Raw genomic sequence first — 16,150 nt, 5'->3', positions numbered from 1 at the left:
CACGCCTGGCACCCACCCCCTCCACAGTGGGCAGCGACCCAGCGGCTCGGATCGGATTCGCACAGCCAGCACTGCAGTGAGAGAGAGTGAGTGAGCCAGGTAGGGGCAGAGAGCTGCGAGTGCGAGCGCCCCCCCCCAGATGTTGCGCACGGTGCGGCCGGCCCCCCCTGCACCCCCCACGCTACGCCACTGAACCTATTGCTTGCCTGGATGGAGGATGACAGATGTGTGCACACGAATCTGACACTTGTGTGGTTGAAACACAGCTGGCTGCGCAAAGGCAAGAGTCTTATCTGTTGCTTTTGCCTTGGGCCACACCCATCATTGGTGCTGACCCCACCCACTGATGCCTCTGGGAGGTTTCCCAAGGGGGGAAATGGTTCACTGAACTAAAAAGGTGCCTCTGCTTTAGCTTCATGATGGGTACCTGAAGCCTGGTAAAGAAAGGGCTGGGAATTAGTAAATTGTATTTTGCTTCTGCTTGCTATTCTCCCTCAGCCTTAATCTGGGATATATCTTGAACAGCTGGTTCTGTTTGCTGCACATTCCCAGTACAGGCTCTTAATCCAGGGCTTGGCATTCTAGGTTTTGTCGCTGGAAACTCTGGACCAAGGTTCCTGCAATATAACTCACACTTGGAAAGTTGACTCTCCCTCCTTTCGCCTTAAGATTGTCACCTGGAAATGACAGACTGGGGCAGTATTTACATGCCTTCCCAGGTTCCCCCTTTTAAAAACAGTCCATTACACACAGAGAGATAGACACACACACAGCCAATATCCTTAGGAGACCCTCCTGTAATCTCCTTACCCATCCCTTTACGGAGCTTGTCTTGCAAAGAAGCTGCCTTCTGTTCCAGAGGTTATCCCAGGTTTCTTTCTTTGAAATGCTCTCTCTCTGTAGTGTCTTGTGACATTTTCACACGCAACAGCCCTGTAAGGTAGGTTTAAGGCAGCTGATAGGACATGGTTTGCTCAAAAGCCACCCAGTCCTAGTTCTCCATACCCCAAATTCTATTCAATGTGTCTCACCATTCTCTGTGGTCCTTTCCCACTTCCCCACACTAACTACTTGAAAATGACTGGTTTAGGAAAGCATCTATGTTTGGTGCTCCTGTGTAAGATTCCAGGACTTGTAGTATAAGGTTTTCGGAAGAGAGAGAAAAAATAATCGCTCTTGCTGCTGTGGGATTATCTGTGGCATGGAGAGGCGGGGAGGGTTTGTGGAGGGATTTGTGGAAGCTTCCTAACCTCCCCCTGTGCTGCACAGTATCTTGGAAAAAAAGAAGCGAGGGTGATTTTCTCTGCAGTTTGAATGGATCTGGGCTGCTGCAAGGCCCTCTGGCGATCAGTTCAACTTTGCCATCCCCACGGGGGCAGGTGAAAAAACTTATTCCCAAAATTCCACCTCTCCCTTTGAAGCCACTGAAAAGCTGTCCCCTGGCGGGGTGCCAGCCCTGCTATATCCACCATGGCGCTGATTATTCTCTTCTTCCTCCTTTCCTTCTGCGAGTTCCTCTCGGGCGAGGAGTTGGAAGGTAAGTCACAGGGAGCCAAGGTGCAAGGTAAGGGCTGAGCGTACTTCTTGGTATTGGAAGCTTCATCCATGCTAAAGTAGCTCTTTGGGTTAAGAGGCACTGTTTTCTGGGTCAGCAGCTGCAGAAGGAGTGGCGAGTCTTACAAGTCAGTTGCGCAAATAAAGTTTCCAACTCATGGTGCATAGTTAAATGATCCAGGTAGCCCCTGGTTTATATTTCACTCTGCCAGAAACTAGTTGGCTGACCTTGGACAAACTACAATCTATCTGAGCCTCAGTTACACATCTGTAAAATGGGGGAAAGAATACTGACCTTTTTATTGTAGTTCAAGGGAAAGATGATAAAAGTTCACACACACAAAATCCTACTATATAGCAAATTTTTAAAAAGAAGACAAAATACTGATACACTTATAAGTTTGCAGTCTTATTTGATTACTGTATTTGGGAGCAAGCCTCATTGAACTCAGTGGGACATGGATAGGCTTGTCCTGTAAAAAAGGATTATCAAGATAATAATTGGTCTGCTTCTTTTGATGCTAAAAGCCATTGTTGTTTATTATGCTGTGTAATTCCAGGAACTTAAACTAAGATTAAATAGCAAGTTTGAAATCTGAAAAATCTGAAACTTTAAATTTTTCTGATGTCAAGTTTAAATCTTGAGAGATTTTTTCTTTCTTTTTCAAGACCTCTTGGCCAAACTTCAAGGCAGCCTTCTTAAATCTAGTGTCCTCCAGATGTTTTGGACTACATACAACTCCCATCAGCCTCTGCCAGCATTGTTGTGAGACACTTTGCAGACTCTGAAGTAGGAAAGTAGCAAACTCCTATTTAAACAGATAAATAAATGAAATGTTATGACACTAAATAAAAAAAATCCTTCCAGTAGCACCTTAGAGACCTAAGTCTCTTAAGTTTGTTATTGGTATGAGCTTTTGTGTGCGTGCACACTTCTTCAGACACTGACACTTAATAAGTATGTACGCTACCTAGTTTTATTTCTGTCACTTAAATGCTGGGGTTTACCAAATGTTGTAACGTTTTCATTCAGTTATACCAATCTGGCTGACAGAAAGAGGCTGCGATCCTAACCTCACTTACCTAGGAGTCAGCTCCATTGCATTCAGCAGGATTTCCTTCTGAATAGACGTGGTTGGGGCTACAGCTTAGAGCTCTGAATTTCATAAATGGATACAGTGGTACCTCTGGTTACGTACTTAATTTGTTCCGGAGGTCCATTCTTAACCTGAAACTGTTCTTAACCTGAAGCTTTAGCTAATGAGGCCTTCTGCTGCTGCTGCGCCACCGGTGCACGATTTCTGTTCTCATCCTGAAGCAAAGTTCTTAACCTGAAGCACTATTTCTGGGTTAGCGGGAGTCTGTAACCTGAAGTGTATGTAACCTGAGGTACCACTGTAATAACAATCACATACAGTCATACCTCGGGTTACAGACGCTTCAGGTTGAGTTTTTTCGGGTTACAGACCGCCGAAATCCGGAAGTACCGGAAAGAGGTTACTTCTGGGTTTTGGCGGTCGCAGATGCGCAGAAGCGCTGAATTGCAACCCGCGCATGCGCAGACGCACCTCTGCGTGTTGCAAACGTGCATCCCGCACGGATCACGTTCACAACCCAAGCGTCTACTGTACTATAATTTATTTTTAGGATAGAACAAATTATTACACTTTGGGTTGTTGTTATTTTTTTAAAAAAACCTTCTTTTTCCAGAAAATTTGGACACTTACTGGTCCGGAACTGCCCCCATCTGCATGGGAGGCTGTAAAGGAAAGCACAAAGAACTGAAGAAAAGCACGTGTGGGAATGGAAGCTGCTGCTGGTTGGGGTACAAATCATTTTGCCGGGGTATGTGCAAATCCAGAATACGTAGAGTCAAATCCCAGTTATGCTGCAAGCTGCAACCGGTGCTGTAGTGGTCTAGGGTCATGAGAGGTCAAAGGCCATTACTAATTCTGCCACAGGGTCCCTGTCGCCAATATCCTGAAAGGGGGGGGGGGGGGTTTAGCCACTGAGAATATTTTTTTCCCATCCTTGATGCTGATTGGAACCAATCAGAGTGAAGGGAGGTGAGTCAGCCATTGATAATTGGTTCCTAGGGTCAGTCTAGAGAAGGCGCTTGGGAAGAGCACTGAGAAGGAGTTCTGTATGTTCCAGAGCATAGGCGCCAACTCTATGGGGCCCTGGTCTCTTTGTCCCCCCGATAAAATGTTTAGGGGGTCGCCCTCCATATTTTCTGCAAGTTGGGGGGAAGTGGGAGCAGGGGGAACACACATTTAGGAACACCCAAGTACTGAAAAGAGAATGGTGTGCAATGGAACATCATGGGAAACAAAAGTTTAAGTCACTTTAAAATAAGATGTTGGAGCACTCGAATTCATTTGCCCACGTAGGTGCATAGAAATCTAGCTGAAAGGCAACACATCGGAGATCTGAACTGATTGTTGCATTGCATCCCTAGTTGTTGTATAAGTCTAAGATTATTGTATAATTATAAGATTATACAACCTTCTAAGATCATACAATGATTTTGGAGAGCTTGTGGGTCATGAAGGGACCATGTACTTCTAAATTTGCCACGGCATTACTGGATGCAACTAACTCCCCCCCCCCCCAAAAAAATGTAGCAATATCATTTGTGGCTGATGAGGAATATGGGGTTGCGTTTTTTTTAGGATTTTATTTTAGAAAAAAAAGTCATGAATAATTTAGCACACGCACCTCCTGCAATCACATGTCATCACCGCTCTTGGAAATGATTGTGTTGCTAATGAGGGCAAAACAGAATGGAGATTGTAAAGCGTTTAGCTAATCGTATAGTAGTAACTGGGAGGGGAAAGGGGCAACGTGGAGGATTTAAAGAGGATTCTCTTTTTTAAAAAGGATTACTCAGGTTCATGGTGGAGGAGAGGCTGATCAGGCAGGCTGTCATCCTAGGTCAGGGGTCTGCAACCTTTAAGACAAAAAGAGCCACTTGGACCCGTTTCCGAAGGAAAAAAAACTGGGAGCCGCAAAACTCGTCATTATAAAAATAACTTTTTTGTCACTTTTTTATTATTTCTTTGTTTGACCCCTCAGAATTACTCCTCCTCATAGAAATAAACGTTAAATTAACAAGTTACCTTTTTGTGTGTGTGTGTGTGTTCTTCACTCCCCTTCAAAACAGTGACCAGCGTACATGCCCCCTTTCAATGCAGTGACCAGCGTACATGCCCCTTACAATGTAGCGGGCGGGCGGGCGGGAAGGTGACGTTGGGACGCTGCGTGACTAACGCACGCACCGCCCCCAATGCGACGTCACAGCCAGTACAGCGCCCGCCACAGTGGGGAGTGTCGGGGCGCACAATGCGCCTCCTCCCCTCGCTAGTATCCGCCCCGGAGCTGTGGCAAAAGTTTTAAAAGAGCCACATGTGGCTCCGGAGCCGCGAGTTGCAGACCCCTGTCCTAGTTAAACAGAACTTCCGTGTGACTAGATAGGCTACCTTGATATACAGGTGGGACAAACTTGAGGCAAAGACACTCCCTGGTGCTGAAGCTCCCAGAGACGTCTGGTTGGCCTTGGCTGGGAGCAGAATGCTAGACCGGGTGGACCTTTGCTCTGATCCAGTGGGACAATACTTCAGCAGCATGCTGGACTGGGATTGGAAGCAAGGCCCAATGTTTGGGGTGGAGGGGTTCCCTTGGGGGGAACATGAACTGAAAATGGAATGAGGCCAACTGAAATTCAGACTCCGAGGATTACGTAAAAGTTTCTGCACCAGAAACCAGCAAAATCACATTTCTTTCTGCATTTGTTCTCATGATGGCATCTGGGGAGTTACACTTAATCTTCAATACTGGATATACCTGGAAAAGTTTTGAGGCAGGCATACCACCTCATTTCCAACCAGTGCGTGTCCCGTAACTTCCTGCTAAATCCTGCAACTTTTTCGACCGCAGACGTTCTGCATTTGTTTTGATTTTGTCCTATAATAATGATTATTATTATTTATTTATACCCCACCCATCTGGCTGGGTTTCCCCAGCCACTCTGGGCGGCTTCCAACAGAACACTAAAATACAATAACCTATTAAACATTAAAAGCTTCCCTAAACAGGGCTGCCTTCAGATGTCTTCTAAAAGTTTGGTAGTTATTTTTCTCTTTGACATCTGGTGGGACGGCATTCCACAGGGCGGGTGCCACTACTGAGAAGGCCCTCTGCTTGGTTCCCTGGAACTTGGCTTCTCGCAGCGAGGGAACCGCCAGAAGGCCCTCAGCGCTGGACCTCAGTGTCCGGGCAGAACGATGGTGGTGGAGACACTCCTTCAGATATACTGGACCGAGGCCGTTTAGGGTTTAAAGGTCAGCACCAACACTTTGAATTGTGCTCGGAAACGTACTGGAAGCCAGTGTAGGTCTTTCAAGACTGGTGTTATATGGTCTCGGTGGCCGCTCCCAGTCACCAGTCTAGCTGCCGCATTCTGGATTAATTGCAGTTTCTGGGTCACCTTCAAAGGTAGCCCCATATAGAGCGCATTGCAGTAGTCCAAGCAAGAGATAACTAGAGCATGCACCACTTTGGGGAGACAGTCTGCGGGCAGGTATGGTCTCAGCCTGCGTACCAGATGGAGCTGATAAACAGCTGCCCTGGACACAGAATTGACCTGCACCTCAATGGACAGCTGTGAGTCCAAAATGACCCCCAGGCTGCACACCTGGTCCTTCAGGGGCACAGTTACCCCATTCAGGACCAGGGAGTCCTCCACACCCACCCGCCTCCTGTCCCCCAAAAACAGTACTTCTGTCTTGTCAGGATTCAACCTCAATCTGTTAGCCACCATCCATCCTCCAACCGTCCTGCCAGCATTTCACTGCTGTGCAAAAGTGTCCCTCTCAAAGGCGAAAGGAGGAAACATAGCTGAACGGCCAGTCAAGCAGAATGGCGTGCAGACGGTCCATTATAAACCCACTGCTAAAGCACAATTATTTCGTCAATGGCATGTTGCAGAACACAGTTGCCACAAAGCAACCACCTGGAGGGTCCCTGTGTGTGTCTTTTTTCTTTCTCAGTGAACTGCGGACGACCAGAAACAGAGTTCAATTCGGTGGTCTATGGGAACGACTGGTGGGTTGGGTCTGTGGTACGCTACAGCTGCCGGCCTGGGTACCTGCTGGTGGGGGATCCTGCTAGCGCCTGCCAATCGAGTGGCCGCTGGACCCCCAAACCTACTTGCCTCAGTAAGTATAATTGTGTGCCTTTCATGTGTATATCCAGAGCTTTTTTTTCCAGTGGGAACTTGCTGCAACTCAGTTCCGGCACCTCTCAGGTAGGCACCATTGCCAATCTTTCTCTTTTTTAAAAAAAGTTTTTATTTATACTTTTCATGTTTATACATTTAATTAGTTTTACAATCAATATAACATTTCAAAATTTGACTTCCTTCCCCCTCTTTTTGCAGTTCCTTAAATTTATTTTTAGTATCTTCTACATATCCAAATTCATTTAACTTGCTCATTTAATTATCTACTGTAGATATACACTGTAAATATATACTGGAGGTTATTACAATAATCCTGCTAATGTTTTTATCTGTTTACAATTTATCTTTAAATATTCAATAAACCATTTCCATTCTTTTATGTAAAAGTTTGTTACCTTGGTTTCTTATTTTTCCGGTAAGTTTCGCCATTTCTGCATATTCTTGAACGAGTCATCCTGGTGTCATGCCTGCTTTTATTGCTTTTTGTCTTTCTGCGAAGGGATCTGCCTTCGGGGTCGGATTGAGATAAACGAGCGTGACATCGATGGGAGCTGCTCCTCCACCTGTCCCCATAAGGTGTACCCAGGGGCCTTTCTCAATCATGGCTGCATCAAGATCTCCTCCTGCGTCACTAAGCAATCTGGCTGGACCCGATGGTTCTCTCGCTGTGACTTTTGTGAGTGTGATTGCTACGTCCCCTGCGGTGAGTACACACCCTCTGAGTGTCCCTATTTTCGAGGGACACTCCTGGATTTACATAAGCCGTCCCAGTTTCTGATTTCATCCCAGAATGTCTCGCTTTTCCTTAGGATGTCCCTATTTTTATTGGAGAAATTTAGGAGGGGATGAGGGCATCTGATTGGCTGCTGTGGAAAGCAGGATGCTGGGTTAGATGGAACTTTGCTCTGATCCTGCCAGGGTACTTAGGATATTAGAGGTAAAACGCAGGTGGCGCTGTGGTCTGAACCACTGAGCCTCTTGGGCTTGCCGATTGGAAGGTTGGCGGTTCAAATCCCCACAACGGAGTGAGCTCCCGTTGCTCTGCCCCAGCTCCTGCCAACCTAGCAGTTTGAAAGCACGCCAGTGTAGGTAGATAAATAGGTACCACTGTGATGGGAATGTAAATGGCGTTTCTATGCGCTCTGGCTTCCATCACGTTGTTCCGTTGCACCAGAAGTGGTTTAGTCATGCTGGCCACATGACTCGGAAACCTGTCTGTGGATAAACCCCGGCATTTTGCCTGAAGCAAAATGAGCGCCACAACCCCATAGTTGCCTTTGACTGGACTTAACCATCCTTTACTTAGGATACTCTCAGTTTTTGGTCTTACCATTAGACAGAGTCAAGCAGCTTCCTCAGGTGGGGGATAAGGATAGGGAACAGCTGTCTCTGGTATGTGGCCTGTTCTGTGCCCCTTAAGACAGCCTTGTTTCCTCAAGGTGAGGTGAAAAATATTGACCAGTGCTGAAGTAAGATTCAGCTATCAGTCTAGTTGGCTTTGTAGGATGGAGTCCAAGGGCTGCCATCTTGTCCTTTTTTTTAACCTCAGGCTGCCAAATATCTTGGCCAGCCCCAGATGTTCTTAACCATCACACAGGCTTTCCAAGGAATCCTGGGAACTGAAGTTCTAGGAGGGCAATAGGAATCTCTCTCGGAAGAGTCTCCTCAGCAAAGTATGCTTTCCTAGCATCCTTTTGGGGAAAGTGATACAAAGCCGATATGAGCTTGTGGAGTAGATAGGGGCCCTGGTATTCACCACAGGGGGTCCCCAGTAGTTGTACTGGTGAGAACCCAAAGGCTACCACCCAATTTCTTCTCTTCCGCAGCTTCCTCAGGATAAAAAATCCAACCGCTGTGGAGGGGCTGGTCTGCTCGCTGCAACACCTGACTTTTATGTAAGTTTCAGGCACCCTTCACACCTAGAGCTGTGGCATTTAATTTATTTAACTTATTTTAATAATTTCTTAGGAATCCTTTTAAATCTACTTAAAATGTTAATAATTTTAACAACAGGCAGAGTAACTTAGCAAGTCATTCACCTCACACAGGAGGGGAGGCCTCATCCAAGATGGTGCCTGCTGCAAGGTGGGGGGGGGGTGAGATGCCCTTGGCCTTCTCTGTGTTGTTGGACTCAAACTCCCATCAGGCCTTGCAACTGGCATGACCAATGGTGGGGAATGATGGGAGCGGGAGTCCAGCGACACTTGCAGGGCCACAGGTGCCCCATATGGTGGCTGCTTGCACATCCCCTAAAATAGAGAGCCAGTGGTGGTGCAGTGGTTAGGGTGTTGGACTAGGACCTGGGAGACCAGGGTTCAATTCCCCACTCAGCCATGAAGCTCACTGGGTGATCTTGGGCCAGTCACTACCTCTCAGCCCAACTGCGTCACGAGTTGTTGTGGGGATTAAATGAGGAATGGGAGAAATATGAGTTCCATGGGGGGAAAGGTAGGTTATAAATGCAACAAACGAGAGCCAGTGTGGTGTAGTGGTTAAGAGCGGTAGTCTTGTATTCTGGGGAACCGGGTTCGCGTCTCCGCTCCTCCACATGCAGCTGCTGGGTGACCTTGGGCCAGTCACACTTCTTTGAAGTCTCTCAGCCCCACTCACCTCACAGAGTCTTTGTTGTGGGGGAGGAAGGGAAAGGAGAATGTTAGCCGCTTTGAGACTCCTTAAAGGGAGTGAAAGGCGGGGTATCAAATCCAAACTCTTCTTTTTAAAAGAAAAAAAAAATGCAACAAACAAACAAATAAAATTTGCACGTGCTTATTTATATGTAAAAAAAAAAAATCAAAACGTTGAAAAAAGTTACTATAATTTGAAGTAAGAGATACTGTTAAGTTGTGGGTGAACATATCAGACGACACAGCAATTCTTCAAACAGCTCTTGTTTATTCACAGGCCAGGATAGAACTGAACTGAAGGGTTCAAGCTATCGTTGTTAGGCCGAATTGCTGTGATAAAAATGAATGTATTGCCAAGAATGCTGTTTTTGTTTCAAACACTACAAATTTTGGACAAAATGGACTGTTTCGAGAAGTGGCAGAGAGATATATCCAGATTTGTCTGGCAGGGCAAGAAGCCTCGTATAAAATTTAAGATATTAACTGATGCTAAAGAAAGAGGCGGATTTGCCCTGCCAGATTTAAAACTTTATTATGAATCAGCCGCTTTTTGCTGGCTGAGAGGATGGATGCTTCTTGAAAACACGGACGTTTTGGATTTGGAAGGTTTCAATAATGTATTTGGTTGGCATGCATATTTGTGGTATGATAAGGTTAAAGCACACAAAGCGTTTAAAAACCATATAGTAAGAAAAGCACTGTTTAATGTCTGGATAAGATATAAGGATTTGCTAGAAAATAAAACCCCAAGATGGTTGTCACCAAAAAACTCAATATGGAGGCCAAATGGCCGAAGTATTGGGAAATTTTGGAACAAGAGGGTGACAGATTAAAACTGCAGAGTTTTGAAAAATTAAAAAACAGAGTACGAGATTGGCTCCATTATTATCAAATAATGGAGGTGTATAATTTGGATTAAAAAATTGGCTTCCAGATGGAAAAATCAAAGTTGGAAACAGAATTGTTAGACCCTAAAGTTAAGAATTTGTCAAGAATGTATAACTTGCTGTTGAAATGGAATACTCAAGATGAAATGGTGAAATCTGCTATGATTAAATGGGCACAAGATGTTGGACATAATATTATGATGGCTGACTGGGAACAGTTATGGACCACTGGTATGAAGTTTACGGCATGTAATGCCTTAAAAGAGAATTTAATGAAAATGATTTACAGGTGGTACATAACACCAGTCAAGCTTGCAAAAATCATTTGCCCGATAATAAATGTTGGAAATATAATGAAACTGAAGGTACATTCTTTCACCTTTGGTGGACATGCCCAAGGATTAAGGCATTCTGGGAGATGATCTATAACGAAATGAAAAAGGTATATAAATATACCTTCCTGAAGAAACCAGAGGCCTTTCTCCTGGGCATGGTCGGCCAATTGGTGCCAAAGAAAGATAGAACTTTCTTTATGTACGCTACAACAGCAGCAAGAATACTCATTGCGAAATACTGGAAGACACAAGATCTACCTACCAGGGAAGAATGGCAGATGAAGTTGATGGACTATATGGAACTGGTGGAAATGACTGGCAGAATTCGAGACCAGGGAGAAGAGTCGGTGGAAGAAGATTGGAAAAAATTTAAAGTATACTTACAGAAACATTGTAAAATTAATGAGTGTTAGAAGGATGCGGGAATGAATTAACATGGTTTTAGTAGAAATGCAACAAAGAATTAAGTAAAAGTTGATTGACATTGGGTTAAATTGAAAAAATTTAAGGTTAGATCGTTAAAACTATAGAATCAAAATTGAGAAAGATGGGAAGAACTTGCTGAAATAGTGAATTGAACTAGAATACAAAAAAAGGGAGGTGTGAGAAGGTCGATGAAATAAGTTAAGGAAAGGTAAAGATATGGAATATTGGATGTGTTTTTTAGTTTCTTTTTTTGTCTGTTTTTTGCTGCACTATTGTATGGTGTTTATATGTTTTATGTGTTTTGTTATTGTTTTTTTCTACTTTATTGTTATTTCTTTTTTTTCTTCTGTAATTCTTAAACTTTTAATAAATATCATTTATTAAAAAAAAATGAACTGAAGGGTTCAGTCAGCCTGCTTATATAGAGCTCCAGTACAAGTGTAACTTTAGCAACTTTCTAAAACTATCCAATCACTGAATGTCACTTTCGATCCCTTATTTGCATAACTATCTACAGTATCCCCCTGCTGGCCCAGGGTGAGAACTTCAGTACATAACAGATACAGTCTTCCCCACTATGATGAAAGAGATTGCAGTGAGGCGACCTGTGTGCCTGCTCAATGCAACTATTGATGGGCCCCTACCTGGTCTATTTCCCAGCAGTTCTTTGTCTTTTAAACCCAACTTGGACCAGAGAGCCCTCCAAACAGAACAGGTAGGGGGAACCTGTAGCCTCCCAGAGGTTGCTGAACTACAACTCCCAGCATCACCCACCATAGACCAGGCTTGCTAGGGTTGATGGCGGCTGTAGTCCAGCAACATCTTGGGAGCTACAGGTTCCCCATTCCTGAAACAGAGGGTGTCTCCACATAAAAGGCTGTCCTCTGTAAATCAGGACACAGGTTTACCCAGATTCCCCATCCCTGCTACACAAGCACCACCTAAAATCTCTTATTTATTCAAAATGACTAATTCATTTGTATTCAGATTTAAATGACTGATGAATGCATTCATGTTAAGTTGTCTAATTAGCTAATGTTTCCTTCATACATCAATAGATAATCTTTCCTATTAATTTCAGCAGGTCTCAAGCAACCCTTGTTTTCTCAGGAATGTGGGTCACTGATGAAATAATCCCCGCTGGATTCATCTCCTCTTCCTAACCAGTTTCTGGAATGGCGACTGGAAATGGTTAAATTGTGTGCGAATAAAACTGTTGCAAAGAACGCATGCGTTCTGACTCTCCCTGTAAGCAGCCATTTTCTTTTAGGGTGGGGAGGTTCCCAGGGGACTGGAATCCTTAGTTGTCAAGACGCACAGGTTGGTGGCAGGACACCTGCTTGACATGCAGAAGACTTGATCCCTGGCAAGGCCTGGTTCAATACTACCTGGTAGCAGTGCTGAGAGAGAACCTCACTCTGAGACCTTGGAGCGCTGGTAAGTGGTAGCAGAAGGCAGGGACATACCCCTCAAATGTCCTGATTAAAATGGGACATCCCGTGGGGGGGGGGCTGTGCGCTCGTGCAAGAGCACAGTGTCCCAAAACGTGCAAGAGCACAGCCCTGAAAGTCACACTTTTTTTCAGGGCTGCAATCTCACAAGAGAGCACGGCACCCAAAATCACATGCAAGCTTGGCCCCAGAAGATGTTTCCCTGCGTGTGTGTGTGTGTGTGTGTGTGTATCTGTTTTACAATTTCAAATACTCATTTTACATTCTTAAGATATCAATGATCTCCTTTCTTCTCTTTCCATGGTTCATTTTACATATCTTAAATCCCTGCATATTTTACAAAAACTATACCAATCAGTATTCCATTATTGCACCCATCAAAACTTATTTACACTGATGAATTTATCTTAATGCTGCCAGCGTTTTCACACAATTATTTCCCATATACAGTGGTACCTTGGTTTACAACCATAATCCGTTCCAGAGGTACGGTTGGAAACCAAAACGGGTTGTAACCCAAGGTGCGTTTTCGCCAGTGGGGCCTCCTAAAAAAATTGGCTGTAATCCAAAAAAATGGGTTGTAATCCAAAAAAAAAAGGGATATGCACTTCCAGGTTTGACATGGTTGTAATCCAATAGGGTTGTAATCCAAAGCGGTTGCAAACCAAGGTTCACTGTATTCAATAAACGTTTTCCAATCTCCTTTAAATGTGTGTTCATCTTGTTCTCTTATCCTATATGTTAAGTCTGCAAGCTGCACATATTCTGTCAACTTAAGTTGTCATTCTTCTTTGGTTGGGACCTCGCTCGTTTTCCATTTTTGGGTTAACAACGCGCATCCCAGTTTTCCGCTGGGACATATTGAAGGATATGCATAGAGGCCAACACTAGGTAGAGCCAGAGAGTCAATGACTGGGGGAGCTAAGTAAGTCTAGTTTTGTCCCCCATCTTCCTCCTCTCTGGTGGGTTCTACTGAGGAGAATGAAGCTGACAAGAAATGCCATTTCCTGGATTAGCTGTAAATAGGAAAGCAGATAGGTTTTAAGGGGGAGGGACTCCTGAATGAGGGCAGACTGAGGTTGGTTGGTTCCATTTTGCCCTAAAGGCCTTCATTGTCTTAGAGTCCCATATCTACTGGGAAGGGAAATATAGGGGCCAGCGGGCATGGGGTCCATATAGGACAGCTTTATAGGGTCTCTTTCTCTGTTCCTCAGGTTCTTTCTTTCTCTCTCTCTCTCTCTCTCTCTCTCTCTCTCTCTCTCTCTCTTTTGATACAATTTATTAATTTTATGAGAACAAAAAACAACAACCCAATAAAAAAATCACAATCAAAATCTTAATTGACTTCTCTCCCCCTCTCCCTCCTAGTTCCATTTTTTTATACTTATTTATGCACATCCAGACAATCTTAGACACTTACCTATTCAATTTTAAAACCTTATACATATTATTACAAGTGACCTTTAAAAGTTCAACTAATGTACAAAACCAATACACAAAGCTTGCTGCTTATGCCTGAACATTTCTCCCTTTTTTAAGGAAGGGGGGGGGGGGAGAAAAGAAATTGTCTGGTGTGTCCAGTATAGTCCATTACAGTGGAACCTCAGGTTAAGTACTTAATTCGTTCCGGAGGTCCGTACTTAACCTGAAACTGTTCTTAACCTGAAGCACCACTTTAGCTAATGGGGCCTCCTCCTGCTGCTGCTGCTGCCGCACCGCCGGAGCACGATTTCTGTTCTCATCCTGAAGCAAAGTTCTTAACCTGAAGCACTATTTCTGGGTTAGCGGAGTCTGTAACCTGAAGCGTATGTAACCTGAAGCGTATGTAACCCGAGGTACCACTGTAGTTTGTTTTCCCATCTCCTTCGTCTTCTTTGGTGGTGGCTTCTTCCTTCTATAGGGATGGGCTGGTCTTGGCCTGGTGTCCATTCTCAGATGCAAAGTCTTTTGCATGGTAAATCCATTAAGTTCTGTACCTTCCAGGATCACTGCTTCAATTTTATTAACCAAAGTCATTTTCAACATTTTCTTCAAATCTTTATATATCACCTCCCAGGCTTTCTTAATAATTTTACATTGCCACCACATACGGTAGCCTCTCACACCCTTTACTCGCTCTTCCTGCTTCATCACCGTCAAAGCTTCCCAGATCAATTCACACAGGGTATCATTTTTTATCTTGGGCCAAGTCATAGGCCTCCCATATCAGTTCACATGAGGTATCATTTCTGTTATAGACCGGGTTTCCTCAACCTCGGCCCTCCAGATGTTTTTGGCCTACAACTCCTATGATCCCTAGCTAGCAGGACCAGTGGTCAGGGATGATGGGAATTGTAGTCTCGAAACATCTGGAGGGCCGAGGTTGAGGAAGCCTGTTATAGACCAATCTTCCTCTCCCTTGTATTTTCCTCAAACCTCGCACCTCAGACTTTCCTACCTTAAAAGTTTGTGCATTCACCTCTTTCAGCCTCTGACAGTAATTTAGTATTTCCCCAAATTTGAGAAGCTGCCTTAATCGCAGTTGAGTGCATAGATCTCACCTTCTTCATTAAAAAGACTTGATAAGCTTCTCAGCTTGCTTTAGCATCTCAAAGTGTCCCTGGCAAAAACAAAACAAAAACCCTGCAATGTGGAAAATCTTCCTCCTCCTTCTATGCGTTCTGCATTGTATAATGATGCCTTTTTCCTCCTGCCGCCAGCTGCCTGCAGTCTGGCTGGTGACAAGAGGGATCTGGGGAGGATGGGAGCAGATCCTCCTTCCAAGGTTAACCGGGAGAGGGAGAGGATAAAAGCAGAGGATGAAAGAGGGAGAAAACGCTGGGTTTTCAGTGCAAATGTTCTCAGTGCAGCAGTGCTGCCCAGAGCTTCCCTTCCCTCCAGGAGAGAGCGGAGGCCCAGAGAGACGCACCAAGGACAGGCTAAGAATGCAAAGCCAGCCAGCTTCCTCAAACTGCATTTTCTCTTCACCTCTCGACTCGCCCCCAATGCTGCAGACCTGTCTTCCTTGCCTAAACAGACTTCTTGGTGGGATGTGCTGCAGACTGACCAGGTCGTAAGGCAAAGGGCCTTAGGTGGGTGAGGAATTTTGTGGAGCAGCTAAGGGGCAGGTGGACACCTCGAGTTGGAGGACCTTAACCCTGCCGAGAAAAGACAGCCCTATAACCTGGCAATCCTCCACTGCATGCTACTACAGTGGTACCTCGGGTTACATACGCTTCAGGTTACAGACTCCACTCACCCAGAAATAGTGCTTCAGGTTAAGAACTTTGCTTCAGGATGAGAACAGAAATCGTGCTCCGGTGGCACGGCAGCAGCAGGAGGCCCCATTAGCTAAAGTGGTGCTTCAGGTTAAGAACAGTTTCAGGTTAGGTACGGACCTCCGGAACGAATTAAGTTCTTAACCCGAGGTACCACTGTACTGATCCAGGGTTATCTCTGCCCATCCCCACACCTTCTACATATACATACATACATACATACATACATACCGTATTTTTCGCCCTATAGGACGCACTTTTTCCCCTCCAAAAATGATGGGGAAATGTGTGTGCGTCCTATGGGGCGAATGCAGGCTATGGGGCGAATGCGCACCGACCCCTCTCGCTCTCCAGGCTTCAGGAAGCTATCCGCAAGC

The 16,150-nt window shown here is 44.9% G+C and overlaps 1 protein-coding gene across 1 annotated transcript; it reads left to right on the top strand.

Annotated features, from left to right (window-relative positions):
• The first annotated feature begins 282 nt into the window (after positions 1-282).
• On the top strand, positions 283-12,291 carry LOC308464358 (inactive serine protease PAMR1-like). Its single transcript, XM_080983723.1, has 6 exons — positions 283-1,537; positions 3,265-3,399; positions 6,603-6,770; positions 7,293-7,496; positions 8,620-8,688; positions 12,147-12,291. The coding sequence occupies exons 1-5, from the start codon at positions 1,471-1,473 to the stop codon at positions 8,631-8,633; spliced, it is 588 nt and encodes a 195-aa protein (XP_080839849.1). The 5' UTR covers positions 283-1,470; the 3' UTR covers positions 8,634-8,688; positions 12,147-12,291.
• Positions 12,292-16,150: the final 3,859 nt, after the last annotated feature.

Source organism: Podarcis pityusensis, assembly GCF_964106645.2.
Source record: "Podarcis pityusensis genome assembly, chromosome: 15".
Taxonomy (NCBI): Eukaryota; Metazoa; Chordata; class Lepidosauria; order Squamata; family Lacertidae; genus Podarcis; species Podarcis pityusensis.
This window is presented reverse-complemented; position numbering and strand designations above follow the sequence as displayed.

Bases quoted from the DNA above. Each gene is read 5' to 3' on its own strand.
- LOC308464358 (XM_080983723.1), top strand. From the start codon at position 1,471: ATGGCGCTGATTATTCTCTTCTTCCTCCTTTCCTTCTGCGAGTTCCTC. The intron at 1,538-3,264 runs GTAAGTCACAGG...TTCTTTTTCCAG, and splicing joins CTCGGGCGAGGAGTTGGAAG to AAAATTTGGACACTTACTGG. The intron at 6,771-7,292 runs GTAAGTATAATT...CTTTCTGCGAAG, and splicing joins CCCCAAACCTACTTGCCTCA to GGATCTGCCTTCGGGGTCGG.